At 40.6% G+C, this 24090-nt stretch overlaps 1 protein-coding gene across 2 annotated transcripts in view; it reads left to right on the top strand.

Annotated features, from left to right (window-relative positions):
• The window catches only part of ITGA3 (integrin subunit alpha 3), a 93094-nt gene that overhangs the window by 20950 nt on the left and 48054 nt on the right, over positions 1–24090 (top strand). For both annotated transcript variants that reach the window (XM_083376648.1, XM_083376649.1), the window contains exons 2-3: positions 21922–22049; positions 23636–23718. In XM_083376648.1, coding sequence (XP_083232774.1) covers positions 21922–22049; positions 23636–23718 — 211 coding nt within the window. The remainder of the gene's footprint in view (positions 1–21921; positions 22050–23635; positions 23719–24090) is intronic.

Below are 24090 nucleotides of genomic sequence, written 5' to 3'. Positions count from 1 at the left end.
AATTGTTACTGAAAATACAAAACTTGATTGTTCTATAGGGATTGATAAGTTTGTTCAAGAGGCAACAGAAGTTAGCAAGGCTTCCTCTATAACTTCATTTCATAAAGGTGTTTTTGTTATTATGTTTTTCCTATTTCTTTTAATGGCTACTTTCCTGGTTGTATAAAAGGTTAAAATTGTCCCTTAGTGAATGTTTATTGTTTTATGACTCACCTGATAACTATACATTATGTTATAACCTACGGGCTAGAACAATAAAATTGTTAGTATCTTCTTCTTAACATCTCCAGAGACACTTTTGGAAATAAAGTTGATGCTAGATCCTGATGCCTTGCTTTGCAGCATGCCAGCTTCCCATTTCTTTCTATATGATTAAAAGAATCTATTAATAAATTTAAAGCTAAGAAAGGCAGAGAGCCAAAGGCTATGTCCAGGTCCATGATACCTGCTTCTTAATTCATAATGAATATGTCTAAAACTATTGCCTAAATATTCACTTACACATCATTATTTGGGGTTGCAAATCTGCAATATTCAGCAATTTTAAAATGTTCTAGAAAAAAGTTTGCATCTATCTGGCCTGATGGGGGTACTTGGGTTTTTTATTGGTTTGTTTTAGTATTCTGGTTTTAACTTGGGCATTAATTTAATTATTTTTTAATGTTTGTATTGGTGTTTATATTTATGCCCTGTGAACCGCCCTGAGTCCCTTTGGGAGAAGGGCGGTATAAAAATCTCAATAAATTATTCGAAAATTACTTAATGTCCCTCCAAAGACTCATTGCTTTCAGTTTTAGTTTAGTTCAGTTATTTCCCTTAAAATTTTCCTCTTCCTAAATCTCCACTCATCTTCTGCAGTCAAATATTTGGGACAGTGTTGTTTAGGTTAGCTTACTTAAATGACATTTTTCATATTTGGAATGTATCTGGAACAGCTCACAGTAAACATGAAATTACAGTATCCTACTTGAAAATAATTCAGTTTGACAATGCATGACAAAGCATCAAACAAATATCAACAAAATAACTATTTTGAAAAATAAATCTTGAAAGAGCCTTTATGTTATAATGAAAGTTCATATTTTAAGGCAAAGCATTTAAAGCAACAGTCCAGGATTTCATGCAGTCCTGTTTAGAGATGTCAAGCCTAAAAGTTAGAACCATGTATGTGCAAAGCATGTTTTCCAGTCTTTCCTGGTTGTTTTATTTATGATAATTTGTTACACTGGAGCATGTCTCTTTGCTTAAAATAAGTATCCGGACATAAATGGTTTTACTCTTGAGCCCACTAGAGAACTGCACTTGTGTACTTGGGCAAGGCTTAGTGACTGCACTTGAACATTATAACCTGAGATGTGCATGAATTTCTGACTTCTATATTCGCTTCTCATACAGTCCATTTTTTATTTTTATTTTTTGCTGTTCAGTGAAGACTTTAAACATGTGAACGCATCTTCAAACAACAATTTTGCTTCTTTTAACTAAACAAGCATTGGAACAAGTTAAAAACAGTATTTTGTAATGCCTGTTCTAAAGGAGTTGAATAGATATTCCATTAAAAAAAAAAGTAATTGCTTGCCTGGTTACTTGCAGCAGAGAATTTATAGATAAAGACAAATGCCTATTACGTTCTGAAAAAGGATATCATGAAATCAGTGAAGTAGTTCTTTGAGCCAAATGACAGAATAAGTGGCAGGAGTAGCTCTTCTGCTGGTTTGGAATAGAAAACTAACAATATTTTAAATTGTTCTACCTTGTGTCCAATAAATGATCATCAGAAGTGTTTAAATTTCTTATAAAAACATTTTGGGGGAGCAGGACTTGGTAATTAACTACTAAGGGATTTGCATAACTACATTTGTTCAGAGCTACAGCATAATAGTTATCATTAATGTCAGGATTTGCATAACCACATTTGTTCAGAGCTACAGCATAATAGTTATCATTAATGTCATCTGTATACAAGAAAAGTAGGAGATATCTGTTCCCAGTTTAGGAATAAAATAAATCCATAGGTTTTACTTCCTGACAGAACAATTAACCAGTGGAACAACCTGCCTCCAGAAGTGGTGAATGCTCCAACACTGGAAGTTTTTAAGAAGAGACTGGCCAGCCACTTGTCTGAAATGGTATAGGGTTTCCTGCCTGAACAGGGGGTTGGACTAGATGACCTCCTGCCTGAGCAGGGGGTTGGACTAGATGACCTCCAAGGTCCCTTCCAACATTATTATTATTATTATTATTATTATTATTATTATTATTATTATTATTATTATTATTATTATTATATATCAAAATAAATTTGGACTGATGACTTGCAAAATTACATCCAACCCATAGTGAAGATCTTTGTGTAAGTTATAAAGGAGGAATAGAAGGTATTTATCAGCTGAGGTGTTGCTCAGTTGCATGACATAGAATTCAGTGCTGCTTTAAGAGTCAACAAAAGAGGTAAATGTTATTGGGTCTAAACTCCTGTTTCTCAGTAATCCAGGGAGTGCTTCAAGCTATTGTTTGTTAATTATTTCTAAGATACTCAATGTCACAATCTTTCAGTATTTCCAGCTGTTGTATATTAGATGATAGCACTACTTGGGAGAAGGGAGAATTACTTTTCCCCAGGAATTTGTTGGAGCAACATGTCATTTTCTCCAGCATACACAATCATAATGGTATTGGTGGAGATATTAGCATCCATCACAACAATGATATTACAATGGCTCTGCAGACTATACAGTTTGGAAGATCTTCTTGTACTTGAAAACTTATTTTTAGGGTCCACTTTTCTAATCCTGAGATTTATTCCATAGTCTCTTTTTTTCCGTTGCCCTTGCACTGAACTGTGAGTGGTCCTGATGGACTAGAAAAATAAAACTTATATAGGCACAAAATAGCTCCACAAGGAATGAGGGCAGTGTTCCCATGCCAGGATTCCAGAACAGTTAATTTTAGCAGAAGCTTGAGGGGAAAAAAGGAAATGATAACTAATATTTGATGCTTCAAAGCTGGCATGGGCTGGAAACTTCCATATCTCTTTTGAATTCTGAATAGAAAAAATGCCTGTCTTAAAACAAAAACTTAGTTGGGAGAGGATATTGCTGAAACTTTCCTTTCAATCAACTTGACCTGAAACCTGCAAAATCCTCTTAAATTAGTGGGCAGATGAACTGAGCCTGTACATAGCTTGAAAAATAACTAAATAAAATGCTTTTATTTATCACGTTCAAGTGTTTGAAAGCTTTTTAAATTGCTAGCAGGCCTTTGGAGATTCAAAACTTAACTAATACAAAGATCATGTTGTGAGTTCTGATTTAGAAAAATCCATCTTGCTAGACGTTTTGCCAGGCAATCCTTTGCAATTCTGAAAAAGGATAAAATTAGCATGAGAATGGAAAGTGGATCTTCAAAACAGGACAGCTGGGCAGGGTAATGGGATTAATTACTCCCCCCCCCCCCAATGTATGTTTGTAGCACCAATATATCCAGAGGGCAGAAAATTAGATGCTGCCTTATTATATTCTTAAATTAACCCCGCTACCAGCTAGGTTGTTTCTTTGGAAACCAAACTGAATAGCCTCTAAAAGTTAACTTTAAAAAGGTTTCAGATGTACAGTTTCAACAGATGAGAATACAAAAATATTCACAATGACCAATCCTGATAATGATGGACCCTGTTTTATTTGCTTATAAAGAAGTGTAATCTTTAGAGAGTCTACGCTTGAATTTCTAGAGTTAATACAACTTTTCTTAACTGTTTTAAATGCTTTTTCCCCATCAATTTCTTTCTCTTGCCAGAAATAAACCAAAAAAGATGGCTGAGGGGGTGGGATAGATTTGAGGGAGTGGCTGATTTTACACCCTCCACAAAGATAATCCTATAGCAAGGAATTATCTGAATAATGTCTCTGCAGACCAGACTGCAGAAATTTGAAGGAGAAAATCAATAGTAAAGGTAAAGTTAAGCTATGTAGACATCATTTCGAAAATCAAATCAGCTAAGGGTGCAAAGCCCCCCACCGCCCCCCAAATCCTCAGTGATCTCTAAAGTTCCTTCCAGCCTATACATTTTATCATTCTAAAATCCAATCTGTAGTTGTTGTTTTTAATTCCATTTATATCCCGCCCTTCTCTGAAGACTCAGTGCGGCTTACAAGCTTAGCAGTAGCCTTCATTCTATGTATATGCCTGCTTGTTAGGGCTTTCACACACACCCCAAGCAGCATTATTACAAAGTCAGCTTAATTGCCCCCAACAATCTGGGTCCTCATTTTACCTACCTCGGAAGGATGGAAGGCTGAGTCAACCTTGAGCCTGGTGGGATGCGAACCTGCACTAATTGCAGGCAGCTGGTGTTACTTGAGGCATTAGCCCACTGCTCCACCAAGGCTCTTATAAGTGAATAGGGTTAACAAAGAGAAATGCCTATTTATAAAGAGTGGTTTTCAAGTATAAGATGGAGAAAAACCAGGTAATGGTTTAAAATAGAAACATTGGGCCATAAAATACATACAGCTTTTTTTGAAAAAACAAACAAACGGAGAATGGAACTTTAGCCAGTGACTACATATGTTAAAGGTTGACTGATTAATCACAAATGTTTGCCTACATGCTCCTGTTATTGTGGAAGTTCCTTGCTTCTAACTTAGTATATAGCCAGCTATGATTTGCTTGTCCTTAAAACACACACAAAAGTCCTTTTTTTTGGATTATCCCATCCTGAGTACAACACAGTTAAATAAAAATGTACTCTTTGAAACTGAAAAAAGCAAGAACTAGGGCTTAGGAATTTCTTATGTTCTAAGCCACATCTATGTTCACTTGAATATGCGAACTGCATGTAAACCAGTAAGAACAGAGTGTCAGATTCTGTTAGAACCTTTGAGCCTATTTCTTCATAAGGCTGAACTTTGGAAAACCAGTTTCTTTTATGAAGAGTGAGGGCAACGTTGATATCTCACTTTTAGATGGAAAAAGATAAAAACATGTTTCCTTTTTTTTGTAGAGAGATAGTGAAATTGGACTGTTCTTGCTCCACGTTCTTTAGAAAGGATTTTGTTTTGTCTTATTTAAGAAGCATGGATGTATGGCTTTTCCTGGTTTCCTGCTCTGCACATGCCATTCATATTTCTCCGTTTAGATTTTAAGTTTCTTCCTCCTCTCTTTGGTATGGAAGAAAGGCATTCTAATGCCCAAGCAGATTCCTACTCAAGCTTGAAGGCAGACCAGCCTCAGAATGAATGGGATAAGGAAGAATGGCATTTGTTCAGAATTTGGTACCTGGAGGTCCATCTTGATGAAGCTCCTTTGCTAAGTTTACACTTGGCTTCCTTGGGGGTGCTCTTCAGTCCTATAAATGGGCCTTCCCTCATACTGGGAAGGAGTTGCTCAGAGAAATTATTTATTTATTTATTTGTTTGTTTGTTTGTTTGTTTCGATTTATATACCGCCCTTTTCCTGAGGGACTCAGGGCGGTTTACAGGGCAAATTAAAACAGTGCAATGTACAAATTAAAATAAAATAAAATTAATAGCCCCAAAACAGTTTAAAATTTAAAATTTAAAACCCCTCAGTCCAGGCCGGCTAAGTCAAATAGCCAAGTTTTTAGGTCCCAGCGAAACGAGCGAAGGTCGGGGGCGATCCGGAGTTCCACAGGCAACTGATTCCATAGGGCAGGTGCGCCCACCGAGAACGCTCTCCCCCTGGGGATTGTCCACCGGCACTCCCTGACTGGCGGGACCCTAAGGAGGCCCTCCCTGTGGGAGCGCACAGGACGATGGGAAGTGGATGCTGGCAGCAGGTGCTCCCTTAGATAATCCGGGCACATGCCATTTAGGGCTTTATAGGTCATCACCAGCACCTTGAATCTCACCCGGAGGGCAACTGGAAGCCAATGCAGCTCGCGGAGAAGAGGCGTTACATGGGAGTATTGGGAAACCCCCATCACAACTCGCGCGGCCGCATTCTGCACCAGCTGAAGCCTCCGAGTGGTCCTCAAGGGCAGCCCCATGTAGAGAGCATTGCAGTTGTCTATCCGGGAGGTCACAAGCGCATGAGTGACTGTACGTAGGGTGTCTCAGTCCAGATAGGGCCGCAACTGGCACACCAGGCGAACCTGGGCAAAATTATGCTTCAGTCTTCCTCAATCTGGGGCTTTACGGTCCTGTTGGATCATCTCCACTGAGCATAGATAGAGACAGTTTTCTGCCCAGCATTAAGTTAGAAAAAGTTTGTACACCTATATTTCAATATTTCTGTATGATTGTTAGTAATAAAACAAAACCTCACCTAAATTAGCAAAATAAGGAATCTTGTTTCTGTCAGTGTTTGTTTTTATTAAAATAGTTTATGTCCATTTCCCCCCCCCCCCAAGGAGTTCCAAGTGGCATACTTTTGGGGGATAGAGAAGAGATCATCAAAGCAATTTTCTGAGTTGGCTTAGGTTTAGGTTGAATGTGACTGACTCTGGAATCTTCAATGAGATTAGCGCCTGAACTGAGTTTGAATCTCCCTTCTCCCCACCATTTGAAAGGTGATTTTCCAATCTCTCTCATGTAGGGTGAGCAAATAAAATGCCTCCTTAAGTAACACCAGCTGCCTGCAATTAGTGCAGGTTCGAGTCCCACCAGGCTCAAGGTTGACTCAGCCTTCCATCCTTCCGAGGTAGGTAAAATGAGGACCCAGATTGTTGGGGCAATTAAGCTGACTTTGTAATAATGCCGCTGGGGTGTGTGTGTGAAAGCCCTAATAAGCCCTAATAAGCAGGCATATACATAGAATGAAGGCTACTGCTAAGCTTGTAAGCCGCCCTGAGTCTTGGGAGAAGGGCGGGATATACCGTAAATGGAATTAAAATAAATAAAAATAAATAAATAAAAATATTATTCCCTGCTAGGTGACCCCAAAAGCTGTGGAGAGTTGGAATAGGACTTTCTTGGTCTCTCCCATCTCTAAGTTCCCCATCAGTTCATTGTTGTGCCTGATTTCTATACTCTTTTCTCTCTGGACTTCTTTCAGGATCATAAACGTTGATTATTTCCTAGGTAAGTTTAAAAGAGGAAAAACAAAGTAGAGCTCTTTCAGGAGCCCAGGCATTCTGTATGATGGATCTTACATCTTCTAACATCCTAACATCAAAAAAAAACAACAAAGGACTAAAAGTGCCCTGTTATAAGACAGGAGTCTGCAGCTCTCTTATATTTTGCAATAACCATTACCTGCTCTTTGGAAGAATAGGGAGAAGAGGCTACAGCACAATAAGCGCACTGTGTTATGCTTAACAATTCGTGATAATGCATTTAGCTGGGATGAGGATGAGGCCTTTGGTAACAGTCCAAACTGTGAATCTCTTTTAGGAGGCAGACAAGCTCTACAACAGACATGTCAAACACAAGGCCCGGGGGCCAGATCCGGCCCGCGAAGTGGTTTCATGTGGCCCATGATGCCATCCTGGAAACAGTGAGGGAACAGCCCCCGCTGCCTTGGCCCTGGCCCAGAGACCCTCCTTCTGCCAGAGACCCTCAGATCTCTCCCACTCCTGCCCAGGCCCCCCATAGGCACCCTTGATGCGAACGATGTAGAGCTGGCCACGCCCACCCAGTAGGCCATACACACTCTGGCCACGCCCACCCAGTAGGCCACGCCCACCCAGGCCACACCTACCCGGCCCCCTGAGGGTAACCGCAATGCTGATGCAGCCCTCAATGAAATTGAGTTTGACACCCCTGCCCTATAACCTTTATCTGTGCGGTGGTCTTTTCCTCCAGTGCAATAGACTTAGACTTATACTTAAGTAATTTTATATTTATTGTTTTAGTACTTTTCCTGAACTTTAAATTGCTTGTTTTAATGGCTTTTTATCTGTTTAATTAATTGCTAGCCTCTGGAAAATATGGACTATATGATTTCTTTTTAATCCAAATGGAATTTTAGATTGTGTATACAAGTTTGATAAATTATGGTTGGTTGCACAGTCAGCAAGATGTTTAAGACTGCGTTGGGCATTTTTATCCAGCTATTGAATCTTTCTCAAGGACCATAGGCAAGACCATGTTGTTTGATGGTATTAAAGGTATCGTTGCAAATCATAAGCTGTTCCAAGTAAAGCTATGTTTTGCAATTGACTGATGATGAATTTGTCAATGCCAGTTGTGTTCAAGTGGTGCTCTAGATGTTGGATTGCACTCAAGGTGTCTATTACTAATTGGTACTATCTTTGCTCTCTTTTGCTACAGTCTTTCTACTTCTAAATGCAGGTCTTTGTATTTTGAGATTTTCTTCTGTTCTTTCTTTTCTCTTCTGCTGTCTCCAAGTATTGCAATGTCCACTATCCAGTCTTTTTTTTTTACCTTTCTTATTGACAGTTGTTAAGTCTGGGGTGTTCTGTAGCATGTGTTTGTCTGTTTGAATTCTAAAGTCCCACAGCACTTTAGCTTCTTCATTTTCAATTACGTTGTCTGTTTTATGATCTCACCCTTTCTTGCTGGCATATAAATAGTATTTCTTGCAGATATTCCAATCCACCATTGTTGCTAATTTGTTATGCTGTTGCTTGTAGTCTGCCCAGTCTTTCTGAAGCAGCTTCTCCTTTCTTCAGCTTCTTTCCAGAGGCAGCATTTGCTATCTGTTGTTATCTTCTCAATTCTGATTTTGCATCCATTTGTTCTTAAGGGTTGAACTTGTGTAGCTAGAATTAGCTCCACTGTCTCTTTCTTCAATTTTCATTTTCCTTTCCTTTGTTGGAGAACTTGGTTTTAGAGAAAGCCATGGAGGCTGCCATCATATTTGACTTGCAAGGATTAAGGTGCTGTTTAAAGCAGTAGTTGTTCTTAAACCCCCCCACCCTTGTTTCTTCTGTTGTTTTCTTACATTTGGCAAGCGCAAAAGCCTTTTTTCAAAACAAAACCTCCAAGGCACAGAATGCCAATACAATGGAAGTTAAAAGCAAAAACATTCTGCTTTTGTCATTCAAACTTTTCCCCCCTCCTTCCTCTTTCGCCATATAAAGGATTACTCCTATGTCATGCTGCCCCTCACTCAGAGCTATTGTGCTTTATCCAATTACTTCCTTGTCATACCAGTTGAACTTCCTTGAGCCTTGTCATCTGCTAGATTTATTGTGAACACAAAGCTCTTATATATTTAGAATTATAGAGTCCAAAGTAGCCTCCATTTCTGGCTTCATCTAGAGAAAAGATTGGATAGCTAGTTAAAACTAGCTTTGAAAGGTGAGCAAAATATGCTTCCCTGTTTTTTTCAGCAATACACATTTATTTGCTTGATGGGTTATAGCTTGAAAAACCTGCGTTTGTTCTTTCCTCAGCTGAATTCTTTGTTGGGCAGCTTAGCTTATGTTTTAGTACTGTAATGTTAAATATGGGAAGCAAAACGTTGAAAGAAGGAAATCATTTCCATTCCTATCCTCCCTCCCCTCTGCTCCCTCCCCCCAGTGATACGGTACTTCCTGAGACTTAGTTCACACGTTGCATTTAGTCGTAATAGCAATAACACTTAGACTTATATACCGCTTCACAGTGCTTTACAGCCCTCTCTAAGCGGTTTGCCGGCATGTTGCCCCAAACAATCTGGGTCCTCATTTTACCGACTGTTATGTAGCGGGTTCTTCGCGCAGGAAAGGAGACGAGGCAAGGGAGTTCAACAAAGCTCATGGTTTATTGCTTGCAAGGTCTGAACTGAACATTGGGCTGCAACTAGCAGCAATTTATAGCCTAGCCCCTAGGCAGAAGCCAATAGGTTTAAAGCAATCATTGCCGCCTAGGGACAGCCAATAGCAGCACTGGAGACCTAGAGTCTGGGTAGCTGGAGAACCGTTAGCTGCTCCAGCTAACCATGTGGTATTACAATTGAGCCCAATACATAACACCCCTCCCCTCTTAGATCATACAACATCATAGCAATAGTTGGCCTTAATACAATTAACAAGACTTAACATCATAACAACCTTAAATAAAAAAAGTACAAGTTACAAGGGTTAACATTATAGCATCTGAATTAATAAGCTTTCATTGACAGCACACTAGACAGTTAACATCATAGCATCTGAATGAATAGGCTTTCATTGACAGTACACTAGACCACAGGTCGGCAACCTGCGGCTCCGGAGCCGCATGCGGCTCCCAGCCGCCCGGTGCGCGCACACCTCTTCCAACGGGCAGTGGTGCGCGCGCACCTCTCCAAATGGAGAGTGGCACCGCCCGTTTGGAGAGGTGCACGCGCACCTCCCCGAATGGGCGGAGGTGCGCGCGCACCTCCCCAAACCTTTGGAGAGGTGCGCGCGTACCTCCGCGCGAATGGGCAGCGGTGCCGCTCTTTCAGGAAGCCCGCCGCGGCCCGTCTGTGAAGCTGCCGAAAGCGGCAGCTTAGCAGACGGGCCGCGGCAGCTTCCGCAAAGAGCGGCGCCCCTGCCCATTCCGAGATGTGCGCGCGCACCTCTCCGAACGACCGGAGGTGCGCGCGTACCTCCGCGTGAATGGGCAGCGGTGCCGCTCTTTCAGGAAGCCCGCCGCGGCCCGTCTGTGAAGCTGCCGAAAGCGGCAGCTTAGCAGACGGGCCGCGGCAGCTTCCGCAAAAAGCGGCGCCCCTGCCCATTCCGAGAGGTGCGCGCGCACCTCTCCGAACGACCGGAGGTGCGCGCGCACCTCCCCAAACCTTTGGGGAGGTGCGCGCGTACCTCCGCGCGAACGGGCAGCGGTGCCGCTCTTTCAGGAAGCTGCCGCTTTTGGCAGCTTCCTCAAAGAGCGGCGCCGCTGCCCCTTCGCACGGAGGTACGCGCGCACCTCCCCAAAGGTTTGGGGAGGTGCGCGCGCAACTCCGGTCGTTCGGAGAGGTGCGCGCGCACCTCTCGGAATGGGCAGGGGCGCCGCTCTTTGAGGAAGCTGCCACGGCCCGTCTGCAAAGCTGCCGAAAGCGGCAGCTTTGCAGACGGGCCGTCGCCATCGGGCAACCGGGAACCGGTTCCATCTCATTTTTAAAAAAATGGCAGCCGCGTGCGTCCGCGCATGCGCAAAAAACCTTTTTGCGCATGCGCGTGCATGGACACACGCACGCGGCTCCCTCTTTTTTTAATTTGTGATGGAACCGGTTCCCAGTGGCTCTTTTTCTTTTTTAGGTTGCCGACCCCTGCACTAGACAGTTAACATAACTCCAGTTTTCAGTACAGCAACGAGTTACAGTACAGACAACATTAATAGTTCTTTATTTTACAATGTAATCAGCAAGATAAGAAGGAGGCTTGCGTGCCCTTGTGGAACGCCACGGAGTTCCAGTCACTTTGCGATCTACCAGCTTACCCATCGGGCCAGGTAGACCATTGTCCTTTGATGCACCTGAGTCAAAGGAATTAGATGCTGTCTGGCTGGCCTGTCCAGGTTGGCCCACCCCAGAGTCAGACTGATCAGCAGAGTAGGCACAGCGGTTGTTGAAGTCTGGTTGTCTTGCTCCTTCAGGGGATCCATGTTGCATTTCTGGACTCCCCTCTTCTACGCCCAGTTCCTCATTGGTTATGAAGGAAGAGTCTTGAGGGTCCATGTATGGGCTGGCTTGACTGCAAGTTTGGGGACATTGGGAGGAACTCATGACACAGTGCTCACTTAGTGGCCATTCTGGAAACCGTTTTCTGAGTTGATCAATGTGGCGTCTGACAACTCGCCCTCCCTCCAGCCCCACTTTGTAAGACAGGGGCCCAGATGATTTGGTAATTTTACCAGGAACCCACAGATTCCCATGTCCATAGTTTCTGGCCCTAATGGTCAAGCTGAACGAATGGTGAGGACCACGAAGGAATCACTCAAATGCATCATAACAGGTGACTGGCATCACAGATTGGCGGATTTTTTTTTTATTGAAAAGTTTTTCAATACATTTTATCTTTAACAATCCCTCCCCCCCCTCCCCCCACACAACCCTTCCTAGCCCTCCCTAACCCTCCCCCCAACCCTTCCCCCCTCCCCCCTCCCCGACTTCCCAGAGCTAAATACAATCGCACTCTAGCTCATATAAAATGACTACAAGCAATACTAATATCACATCAAAGCTTATACAAATGCTAAATGAAACTTTTTAGTCCCATATTTGTTCTGGATATAATCAATCCACTTTTTCCACTCCATAATATAACGTTGTTGCGAATGGTCTTTCAAATAAGCCGAAATCTTTGCCATTTCCGCCATTTATTTATCATATCAAATTTTTGATGTAATTGCACACGCACACACACACACACCCTCCATTCCTTCTTAGGCATATACATACATTTGGGCTGGATGTAAGAAACAAAATTTCTAAGTGCTTGGCAGGAGTGGAGGAAGTTAATCTTCATAAATGGTCTGTTTTATTCACTCACAGCTACTGGATTAATCAGAGCAGGATTAAATCATGGCTGCTCATTCTTCCTTACCATGTCTACTGTTGGAAAAGGAAGCTGATCTACACTCTGCAACTTTGCAGGCATCCCCAAAGCAAGCTTCCTCCTGTGACTCAGGTTTTTCTTCCCAGGAAGTGAAATATTTTCCACCAAAGTCATCTTATCCTAGAACAAAGCTAGGATGCTTGCGGGCATCCTCATTTATGAATCATGGAGATGGTATCTTCACACTCATCATGATCTAGATTAATCAAGAGACATGGGTTAATGGTTTCTGAATCCTTTGTATAGTCTTTTCCTCCGAGAGCTTGGGTTATTTGGCTTTCTATTCCTTGACAACAAGAATGTCATATCTATTTTCTAACTTGGTGAATCAAGCAGCAAGCCCGTGTTTCAACTGAAATAAATCCTTGCTCCTACCCTGCTCTCTGTAGTTCCTAGTCCTTACGTGGTCTCAATTCTCATTATGGCCTATCTTTTGATCTTGCAGGCCAACAGACCTGGGCAAGGAGTCCACACAATAATATAGGCACTAATTGTTTGAGAGGTTTTTTATGAAGTCTTTTCTGCTCCAAGAGATGTTTCCAGTACTGTAGAAGAATTTGTAGGATCATATATTCTTAAGAAGAATGGAACAATCATCCCAGACAGTTGATTTTAATGAAAGAGGAGCTCATTGTTACCTATTTAATTCTGATTGCATTTTTACTGCTGAAATAGGGAATGCTTGTTGGGTTTTCTTCATCTGGTGCTGAAATAACTTGTGTGGCTTGGGCACAGGTTTAGATGAAGAGAAAAGGTGGATCTCAGTGGAAAAACACATGCCTGGGTCCAATCCTAGCCATCACTGAGCATGGGCAGGGAAAGATAGTTGGGCTCATCCACTGCACTGAGCTGTAATCTGTAATTTGCCATCCACTTTTCCTGGCTTTATGCCTTTGTTACCTCAGCTAGCATAGACCATCAGATGAATGGTCTTATTCTGAGTTCTGCTGTATTAGTGGAAATGTGTCACATTCAGAGGAGCAACAGGAACTGCTTTGAATCTGGCACAGAAAAGTGGTTGGAAAGGCAACATTTGCCCCTTCTGTCTCACTCTGATGCCTCTTTTTTTTCCAGTTTTTATTATTACATTTTTTTTGCCATCCTGCAGTTTGAGGCATTACAGTCTTGCCTGGCTAGGTGAGGCCTGCTGAAGCATGTAGAACCTGAGCCAGAACAGGAAATAACTCAGAAGATTATGATGAGGATATAATTATGAAGCCACCAAATTAGTACAAAGTCATTGATCCTGTTTGCTGTCTCCTTTATTATTGGAACATACATTGATCTGGTTTCATGGCTCTCCCCTAATGATTCCAACTTGTGGTGACCAAAGCAGCCAATAAATTGAGCAATTTAGAAAATGAAAATAAACAAGAGTGCTTCCAGAAGGTGGAGCTTGAAGAGGTGAAGAAGCCTCACTATCACTAGTAGGGAGAGCTGTCCCCAACCCTAACGGTGAAAAAAAGGCAAGCTGAAGGGATGAAGAACTTGATCTTATTTCCCCCAAGGTAGGAAGTTGTACAAAGGGTGCCTCAGAGAGTGAGGGTTAGGGTTAGGGAGGCCCAGTGCAGGCCATGAGTGAGCTGAGAGGTGCTGCAATGCAGGTCTGATAACCATGTGCGCCTCTTAAAGGACCCTACTTAAAGGCTTTACAACTGCAGAGCCAGGATTATGATAATTAAGTGAGGTAATTGCATGGACACCTCATTTAGTGACCCAGTGACTAACAGCCATAATTCCAGGCTCAATTGTGATTGTAAGTGGGGGATAACCTATGCAAAGGTTATCAGTGAAAATCACACGGCCTCCAAGAAAATGAATGGTCCTTGCTTTCCTGGTATAGGTAAAGAAGCAAAGAGGTTCATCAGTCTGGGGAGCTTGGTAAGCACAATTATGCCATCATGTGTGGCCACAATGGAGGATAGATTGTAATTCATAAAGGAATTTCTTAAAACCATCTTTTTTTAATAGATATTTTATTAGTTTTTAACTATAACAACCTCCAGTGCATGGTGTACAGCGTGTTATCTTGGTTTATATATTTTAACAAGAAAAAAGGACAATAATAATTAATTAACAATAATAATTAAATTTGATCATTCCATAATTAATATATTAATTAATGATACATTTCTTTGATCTTCCCTTCTCGCATTTGTATTCTCCTTCTTCAACCTTACCCAAAATATAATTCTTAATATTTTCAATATATAAATGATTAGATATAGGCATTTTTTATATTTATACAAATAATAATAATCTCTATATGTAACATTTTTTCAGCTTATATTATTCTCATAACCATCATCTCATTGGTTCAGCATACATCCTATTTTTATAATTTTTGTTCACTTAAATTCCGTTATATTCAATCCAATTCTTATTAGTCATAATTTCTTCATGCCACAATTTATTTATTTATTTATTTTATTAGATTTATATACCGCCCTTCTCCCAAAGGACTCGGGGCGGTGTAAAGGGCAATTAAAACATGGCATACAAAGTTAAAAATAAATTAAATTAAATTTAGCCCCAAACCAAGTAAATCAAATTCTAAAATTTAAAATCCCAATCCCTCAGTCCAGGCCAGCAAGCTCGAATAACCAGGTTTTCAGGTCACAGCGAAAAGAGCGAAGGTCGGGAGTCATCCGGAGCTCAACAGGGAGCTGATTCCAGAGGGCAGGCGCACCCACAGAGAATGGTCTCCCCCTGGGGGCCGCCAGCTGGCACTCCCTGACTGACGGCACCCTGAGGAGGCCCTCTCTGTGGGAGTGCACAGGACGATGGGAAGTTGACGCCGGCAGAAGGTGCTCCCGTAAATAATCCGGACCCATGTCATTTAGGGCTTTGTAGGTCATCACCAGCACCTTGAATCTCACCCGGAGGGCAACTAGGAGCCAATGTAGCTTGTAGAGAAGAGGTGTTACATGGGAATATCGGGAGACCCCCATCACATTCTGCACCAGCTGGAGCCTCCGAGTGGTCCTCAAAGGCAGCCCCATGTAAAGAACATTGCAGTAGTCTATTCGAGAGGTCACGAGCACATGAGTGACTGTACGTAGGGCATCTCGGTCCAGATAGGGCCGCAACTGGCGCACCAGGCGAACCTGGGCAAAAGCCCCCCTGGTCACGGCTCCTATATGATCTTCCAAAGTGAGCCGTAAATCCAGTAGGACGCCCAAGTTTTTTTTTAAATTCCATTTATATCCCGCCCTTCTCCGAAGACTCAGGGCGGCTTACAAGCTTAGCAGTAGTTGCGGGCCCTATCAACGGGGGGTAACACCTCACCCCCCATAGTTAAAGATGGACAAGACTGGTTCATCCAAGATGCCGGTATGCACAGCCACTCAGTCTTGGCGGGATTGAGTCGAAGCCTGTTTCTCCCCATCCAAACCCGAACCACCTCCAGGCAACGGGACATCACGTCAAGGGCATCACTGGGTTGATATGGGGTGGAGATGAAAAGCTGGGTAACATAAGCATACTGATGATACCCCACCCCAAAACCACGAATGATCTCACCCAGCGGATTCATATAGATGTTGAACAGGAGGGGTGAGAGGACCGACCCCTGAGGAACTCCGCAAATGAGAGGCCTTGAGGCCGACCTCTGCCCTCCTGCCATCACTGACTGTGAACGACCCAGGAGGTAGGAGGAGAACCACTGTAAAACAGTGCCACCCACTCCCAACCCCCTTCATATTAGTCATCTAACTGTCCAAATTTTCCCATTTACATACATCCTCCCAATATTTTATATCATGTATTATAAAAATACTATACTTTTTATCTATCTTATAATACCTAGATATAACATATTTTTTAATCAGTTTATATTTCACTTATATATTAATAAAAGTTACATCAACCTACTATTTTAACATTCAATATATTATAAAACATACTATATTACTTAAATCTCTTATCCTTCTTGTTATAAGGCCCCTTTGTGTTCAAAATTCTCTGTTCTTTTAGCCATATTCAAACAAATGTTTATTCATGTAATAATCCATCTGGTAGGGCGAGTCAAATCTCTTGTATCTGTCTCTGGTCTTCTTTTGCCGAGTAATTTTCCAAGTTGATGTAATCCGCTTACCCAGCAGTTCCTGTATTTTTATAAATGTTGGGAATACAAAAGATGAAGTAAGTAAGATAAATACTTTCTGTTTCCCAAACTTTGATGGTTCTCCTGATAATTCCATTTTTCTTGTTGTATCAGAACCTTGAAAATCTTTTCCTGTTTGTGTCAATTGTAATTCTTTTCCTTTCTTATTTCATCAATTTGATCATACTCTTCTAATTTATTTATTTGTCTGATTTATTTGTGCCTCTCTTGTTATTTCCTACATGTTTTTAATTGTAAATTTAGATTGGAAATATGCTTATTTAAATCATCAAATTTCAGATTTGTGGTTTGAGTCTATTGTCATTTGTATTTGTCCTAATATTATATATATTTCCTCCTGGAAAGTATTCATCTTGCCTTGAAGTATTGCTTCTGGAGGCCCTTGATTTTTCCAGGCTACGTCCTTCAGAAGAAAATATTGTATGTGGCATCCTGTCTTTTTTTTTGATACGTATGTGATATCCATGTTGTCTCCCCCCTTCAAATAATCTTTCATCAATGTTTTAATTCAAAAGTCAATTTATCAGTCAGTCAGTCAAAATTACAGTTCAGTATGTTAAGCTACTTTAAATCCTTCCTACAAATTCTCCTTTAAAAGATTAGCCAAAAAGCCAAGGTTTTTCTTTTCCATAAACAGTTAGATTTAAGCAGCAGTCCAGGTGTTTTTTTTCCTTTGAAACAATTTTTAATCTTGTAGCTGGCTCTTCCTTTGTTCCCAGCTATCTTCAAGGTTATTTGCAATTCAAAGGAACAACTTTTTCTTTGTTTCTAGGCATTCTGCCAATTTCTGGGTCCTTATTGTTAGTGTTCTATTCTCTGAGTCTCCACTAGATATCAGCAGTTACTTCTTTTTTCAGTTTTTCTTTCAGTCAAAAAGTTATTTTTGTTATATATTTTTATAATTCCATCCAAAAAGTTTTAGGGTATAATCTTGATAGTTTTTTAGTTCCTAAATTTGTCCAGACTGAAGTATTTTAAATCAAGTTTTAATATACATCTTCCCTCCTTTAATATTAATTCGCCGCTTCCATCTGTAAGGGAATGGGGATATAGTCTCCTCCCTTCACTTCTGGAGGTCTTCTTGTTTTGGAGATCTGTTCAAGGATTTAGATGGTAGACAGAAGAAAGGAGATCAGTACTCTCACCAATTCCAAGCATGCTGTTCACCGATGTTTAGGTTCGTGCTCTGGGACTTTGGCTGCAAGCAGCTTGGGTTAGATGCTGATCTCATGCTAGCCTTTCTCCTTTCGGGTTTGGAGGACTTTCCCCAGATCAAACAAAGTGATTTCCATCACTTCATGATCAACGGGTGCCCCTTCTTCACGGTCAACTATCTGGGGCAACTTTGGACCCATCTAGGGTACCCCAAGCAGGAAGAAACTAGCCGTGGGGAGCGGAAGTCCATTCTCACATGGCCATGCGCTGCAGGCGCAAAACCGGAAGTCCGAATTTCATAAGCCATCTTCATTTCTAGTTGGAATATGCACTATATAGGAGTCCATCAGCTTAAGAGACTGCAGCATGGAAAAGACTGGAACATTGTTAGGGCTGAAATAGAAGTAGCATTCTGTGAGTGATTCTGTATTTGTTTGCCAGATATTGATATAGGCAGGTATATAGATAGACAGGTTTAAGTAAATAGATAGATACCAACCTCAATAGCTAGCTATTGGATCCTCTGTTCATCCGCTGCTTTTGAATGTCAAATCAATGTGTAACAAAGCCATCTTTATCCGTGGTCTTATCTTGGATGAGGCTGCCACCCTGGTATGATTTATAGAAACCTACTTGGCCCAGAGGGAGTGATTCCCTTTTCAGAAATATGCCCAACACTCGGTGTGCCATGTGGTATGACCATATAACATTCTGCTTCATAAATTGTATTAGTTGCCAGTCTGCTTCCACATACAATTCAATATCCAGGTTGTTATCTATAAAATTCTACTTGGTATAAGGCCAGGTTATTTGAGGAGCCTCCTATCTCTGAAAACATCTGCCCCTGCCAATTCAGTCCTGCAGGGTTGGAGTACTCTGATTTCCTATGATTAAATGTCATCACGACCCAGAAGCTCACCTTCTCTGTAGCAACATCTGCTCTCTGGAGTGAGGTTTCCCCTGAGATTTGGGTGGCCTCTACTGTTGTTTAGAAAGACCTTGAAGATTTGTTGCTGTTGTTTTTTTGCCCAGGTCTTTGATAAGGGAGAATGAAGAAGCTTTGCTTTGTCCTTATCCAAGTTACCATTTTTTGCCATATTTTATTTATTTATTATTTGGTATAGTAGTTAAGGTGTTGGCCTAGACATGAAGAGACTAGATACTATTTATAGAAAATAAAGTTGGGATAAAAATCAAATCAGTTAAATAAATATTCAGTTTTAAATTTAATGCATAATCAGCAGATTTAGACTGGATCTGCATTTTTATTCACTTATTGAGTCCTTCAAAAGCTCTGGATAGGCAAATGTTGGTTAATGGTATTAAAAGTATGTCGCAAGATGTAAGTCAGGGGTGTCAAGCTCAATTTCATTGAGGGCCGCATCAGAATTGTAGTTGCCCTCAGGGGGCCGGGTGGGTATGGCTAGGGTGGGTGTGGCCTACTGGGTGGGTGTGGTTAGAGTGCTTATGGCCTACTGGGTAGGCGTGGCCAGCTTTACATCGTTCGCATCAAGGGTGCCTATGGGGGCCTGGGCAGGGGTGGGGCAGATCTGAGGGTCTCTGGCAGAAGGAGGGTCTCTGGGCCAGGGCCAAGGCAGTGGCGGCCGTTCCTTCACTGTTTCCAGGATGGCTTCGCGGGCCACATGAAACCACTTCGCGAGCCGGATCCAGCCCCCGGGCTTTGTGTTTGACATGTCTGATGTAAGTTGTCATGGTTGGTTGCACAGTCTGCCAGATGTTTTGACTCATTTGGCATTTTTGTCCATCTATTGATTATTACAGTGCTGTGTGGGTAATCTACAATTAGATTCAAAGTTTAAGATTGGGGGAAACTTAAATCATTCAAATCCTAACCCAAATCCTAACATTTATTAAGATAGCATCTAAGAATCAGGCAATCTGAAGCAGGATGGTAATTGTAAAATTAGGGTATTCAGGTCTGATAAATTCAGTATTTCCAGATACTGTATCAAGGATTCATTCCAAGGTCTCCAGTCACAGTTGGTATAATAATTGATTTCTTTTCCCGTAAGTATTCAATCTGAATGTCCTATATTTGATCATTTTTTCTGTTGTTTTTCCTCAATTGTAACATTACCTAGAATAGCAACATCAGTGAACAATCTTCTTTTCTATAACTGTCATATCACACAGGTTATGAACTAGATCAGGGGTGTCAAACTCAATTTCATTGAGAGCCGCATCAGCATTGCGGTTGCCCTCAGGGGGCTGGGTGGGTGTGGCCAGGGTGGGTGTGGCCTACTGGATGGGCGTGGCTAGAGTGTGTATGACCTACTGGGTGGGCATGGCCAGCTCTACATCATTCGCATCAAGGGTGCCTATGGGGGCCTGGGCAGGAGTGGGACAGATCTGAGGGTCTCTGGCGGAAGGAGGGTCTCTGGGCCAGGGCCAAGGCAGTGGGGGCTGTCATGTCTACCTTCGGTTTGTTATAGACTACTTAGCCATGATGGTGGATACGGGAGATTAACTGATCTTCTAACACATTTTGACTAAAATGTGGTAGTGGTTAGGTTATAGAGTTACATGAAGCAAAGCACGCTAGAAAATTCCAGGCTCTTGTCAAATTCAGGGTGGAATGATACTACAGGTAGTTTTTGAGTTACAACCATAATGGAGCTTGCCCCTCATGGTTGTAACTCATGATGATTATAAATTGGATCTCCAATATGACCACCCTGTTTTTATGACCTTTTTTTGCTGTGATTGTTATGTGAATGTTGTGGTCATTAAGCAAACCAAAATTACTATGGAGTGATTACTGCAGGCTACTTCTGCTGACTGCCAGCTGCCAGCAGTTCGGCAGTTTGAGACTCACCAACTCAACGTTGACTCAATCTTCCATCCTTCCAAGGTCGGTAAAATGAGGAGCCAGATTGTTGTGAGCAATATGCTTAGAGAGGGCTGTATAGCACTATGAAGCGATATATAAGTCTCAGTGCTATTGCTATTTTGTCAAGTCCCAGTGACCATGGGATGCTGCAAACAGCCATAAATGCAACCTGTTTACTGAGCACCTGAAGTGCAGTCATGTTACAGGAGGGGAAATGGCTGTTGGAACTTTGACTCTATGTTGTAAGTAACCCCAGGGAGGTTCATCGTAACTTTGAATGATCGCTAAGTGACCTGTTGAAGGTTGAGGATTATCTGAACCATAACATGCTAGAAAGTTCCAAATGTATGTGAAATGCAAGGTGGAACTATAGGCATATACTTCTTAATTCCAAATTAATTGACTTGGTGGTTGTGTTTTCTCATAATGCTATATAGGTATTATGGCTTGTGGAATAAGCTGCTGTGACCTGGTTTGTATTGAAAACTAAGTCATAATCAGTGGCTTCACACTGTATAATCAGAAATGAGGCAGAATATAGGTGAACAGCTTTCAAAAGTAATAAAATACAGTAATAAGATATGGTAACTTCACAAACATTCCTTATAGTCTAGGTCTAGCTTCACATTGGCTTATCCTATCTCATAATAGCTATTAAGATCTCGAGAAAAGGCCTTGAGTGGTATAGATTGTTTTGGAGATGGTGCATTGTTAATTATACATTAGGATTTTTATTTTATTTTAATGTGAGCCACTTGGAGCTTTATTTAAGACCAGGCGGGATTAAAGATGTCTTTTGAAACAAATGCAGAGCGGAAGAACTATCAGGATATAAGTGGGGCAAGTAGAAAAGGTGTCTTTGACACTAAGTGGTGTTTAATTTCCAATGATGTTCATCCTTGCCTGGAAGTTACAATTTTTGAATTGGATCTCTCCCCATCTCCCCAGTCCTCCACCCCACCACCCCCGCAAGATAAACACTAGGCATGCTTCAACTAGTTGGGCTTCCTCAGTGACACGAGAATGGCATTTTGCACTTTCCAGAAAGTGCTTTTCTCTTGTTCCAGAGAGATTCTTAACCACTGAAAGAAATCAATCCCAGCATTATTTTTTCCTCCTGATTATAAAGCCTTGTGACCCCTTGTCTGAAAAATTACTTTTGTAATTTTCTCATGATCAGCATCTATACTCAAGAAGTTTTATTCATGAGAATTAGTGGCTCTATCAAATAATTGAAGGTACCAGAATAGGAACAATGAATGTAAAGTATACAAAGATTTGTTGCTTTCAAATTTGTTATAATTTGATATGAAGAATCTGTCTTTAATTTCTTGTAATCCCAAATAATGTTTCTGCCTTCTTTAGGATGCTTGCTGGAGCTCCCCACGATGTGGCTGTCAAGATGGATAATAAAACACGGACAGGTGCTATGTATGCTTGTCCTTTGACTGCAGATCCGAATGATTGTACACAGGTGGACTTTCAGGTGAAAAGTATGTAAATGTGCAAATGGAGAACTTACTTGACGTAGGGTGCAATGCTCTTATTTAAAACAACGCAAGCTAATGATTATACCAGAATATGAAATATCTTCAGAAAGGATAGGCTTGTTTTATTTTGTTATGCAAAGTAACAAAGAGCCTTGTGGAATTTTTAAGACCAACATCAATCCATAGTAGCTGTAGCATGATTGACTTCAAATTCATTCTGAAGCTGGACTTCCCTTAGTGTAAGAAAGACTTGAGGAAAATTAATTCTAAAGGACTGGTTTGGGGTTTGAAATTTGGCAGGAGGGTGGCTTTTAAATACAACAAATGATATCTTATTCCCATATCCTATTTCTTATCTGTAAGCAAATCCTTAAAGCAAAATCTATTAAGAGTTACCTGTGATAACAACACGACTGTTTTAGCCTTGATCAAATAAATAACTTTATAAACCTTTATTTTATTTCTAACAGTATTGATTTTAGTCCCTTCAAATAATATCTTAGCACTTGATTTCCTTTCATTTTTCTTTGACTTTTCTCACCAAATTCTTCAAAGCTTTACAAGTCTCTTTGGTAACTCTAATATAGGAAAATTATCCAGGTCACTCTCTTGGTTTGTTATTTGTATATCGCTTTTAATTATTAAGACATCAACCAGTTTGCTTTTGTATATCTGGTGTAACATCTTTTCCCATGTCATTCTTATGACCTGTCTTTAAATTCACTTTCAAATAAGACTCAATCTTGTAAGTTAAAACTTTTTTCTCTTCTTTAACATCTTATAAGCACAATTTATCTACATTGGCAGAAAATCTTAAAATTAACTTCTGGTCCATAGTTCAAAAATATCCTTCAAAATGTTAGAATATTTTGCTTCATTTTGTATTTGTAAATTGAATTCCGATGTTCCTCTTTAATTGTATTCTTTACTTCTAGTTCCCTCTAGTGTCCAATTTTTAATCTTATAGGGTTTTTTAAATTCAAAACAAAAGCATTTTCCTATGGAAGGGATTCTTACAATTCCCACATTTATTTCAAATTTAGTCCAAGTGTAGCTTTCTAAAATCAGTCCTTTAAATGATCTACATATGATTTTTTATCATCCTTTTGCTGTTTGTTAAATAATATTTTTAAGTCCTTACACTTGTATTTAAAAGTTCTTTAAGTAAGGATTGAAGGAAACTCAGCCAATATTGTAAAACCTGTTGATGCAAACATTAGCTGAAAAGCAGAAAATAAACAACTTCCAAAAGTGATTAGAAAAGGAAATATGCAAACCAAAGTGACCTTTGATAAATTATTAAAATTGTTTATACTTGTGATAAAGATAGAAGTAATTTCTTTATATATTGCTTTTTATTTCTTTCCTATATTATTTTTTTTTCTTTTCTACTTCTCTATTTTTCTTTTTTGCATCTATTTTTTTCTTTCTATTCTTTTATGCTTTTAGTTTGTATTAGTTTTTATTATTCAATTGTGACGTTTAATAAAATTAATATAAAAAGGGAATATGGCAAGAAGGTGGATCCTTTTCTAATCATATATTTCCTTTGGGGGTTTTGTTTTTGTTTTGGCTCCCTGTACTTTTAGGTGATCTGCAAAGTAATATTGTTGAAGACATGTGGCTGGGGGTGGTGGTAGCAAGCCAACGTAAACCTTATGGGCGAATAATGGTGAGTATAAAATATGTGAGAGGAGATGATTTCCGCTGCTTTTGAATCCTCCTTTCTGCCTTAATGTTATCTACTGAGCTAATGATATGAATCAGGGAGAATCAGTGGTGTGGGAAACTGGACCAAAAATATTATATGCTGTCCAGTTTTCCTATGCTTTCTTGCTGTTTATCCCATGTGCTGCTGTGATGCATTTCCTCCATGACTACTTCAGAACTCTGATGAGGAAAACCTGTAGGAATTTAATAGATCTAACCAAAGGGTTTCCTTTGTGGACAGAGAACTTTGTTTTCTTAGGCTTAAAATCCCCTTCTACCTGCCCTATACAGTATGAGGCGACCCTTGAAGTTGATTTGGAAGTTGCAGTTGATT

Source organism: Vipera ursinii (assembly GCF_947247035.1).
Source record: "Vipera ursinii genome assembly, chromosome: Z".
Taxonomy (NCBI): domain Eukaryota; kingdom Metazoa; phylum Chordata; class Lepidosauria; order Squamata; family Viperidae; genus Vipera; species Vipera ursinii.
This window is presented reverse-complemented; position numbering and strand designations above follow the sequence as displayed.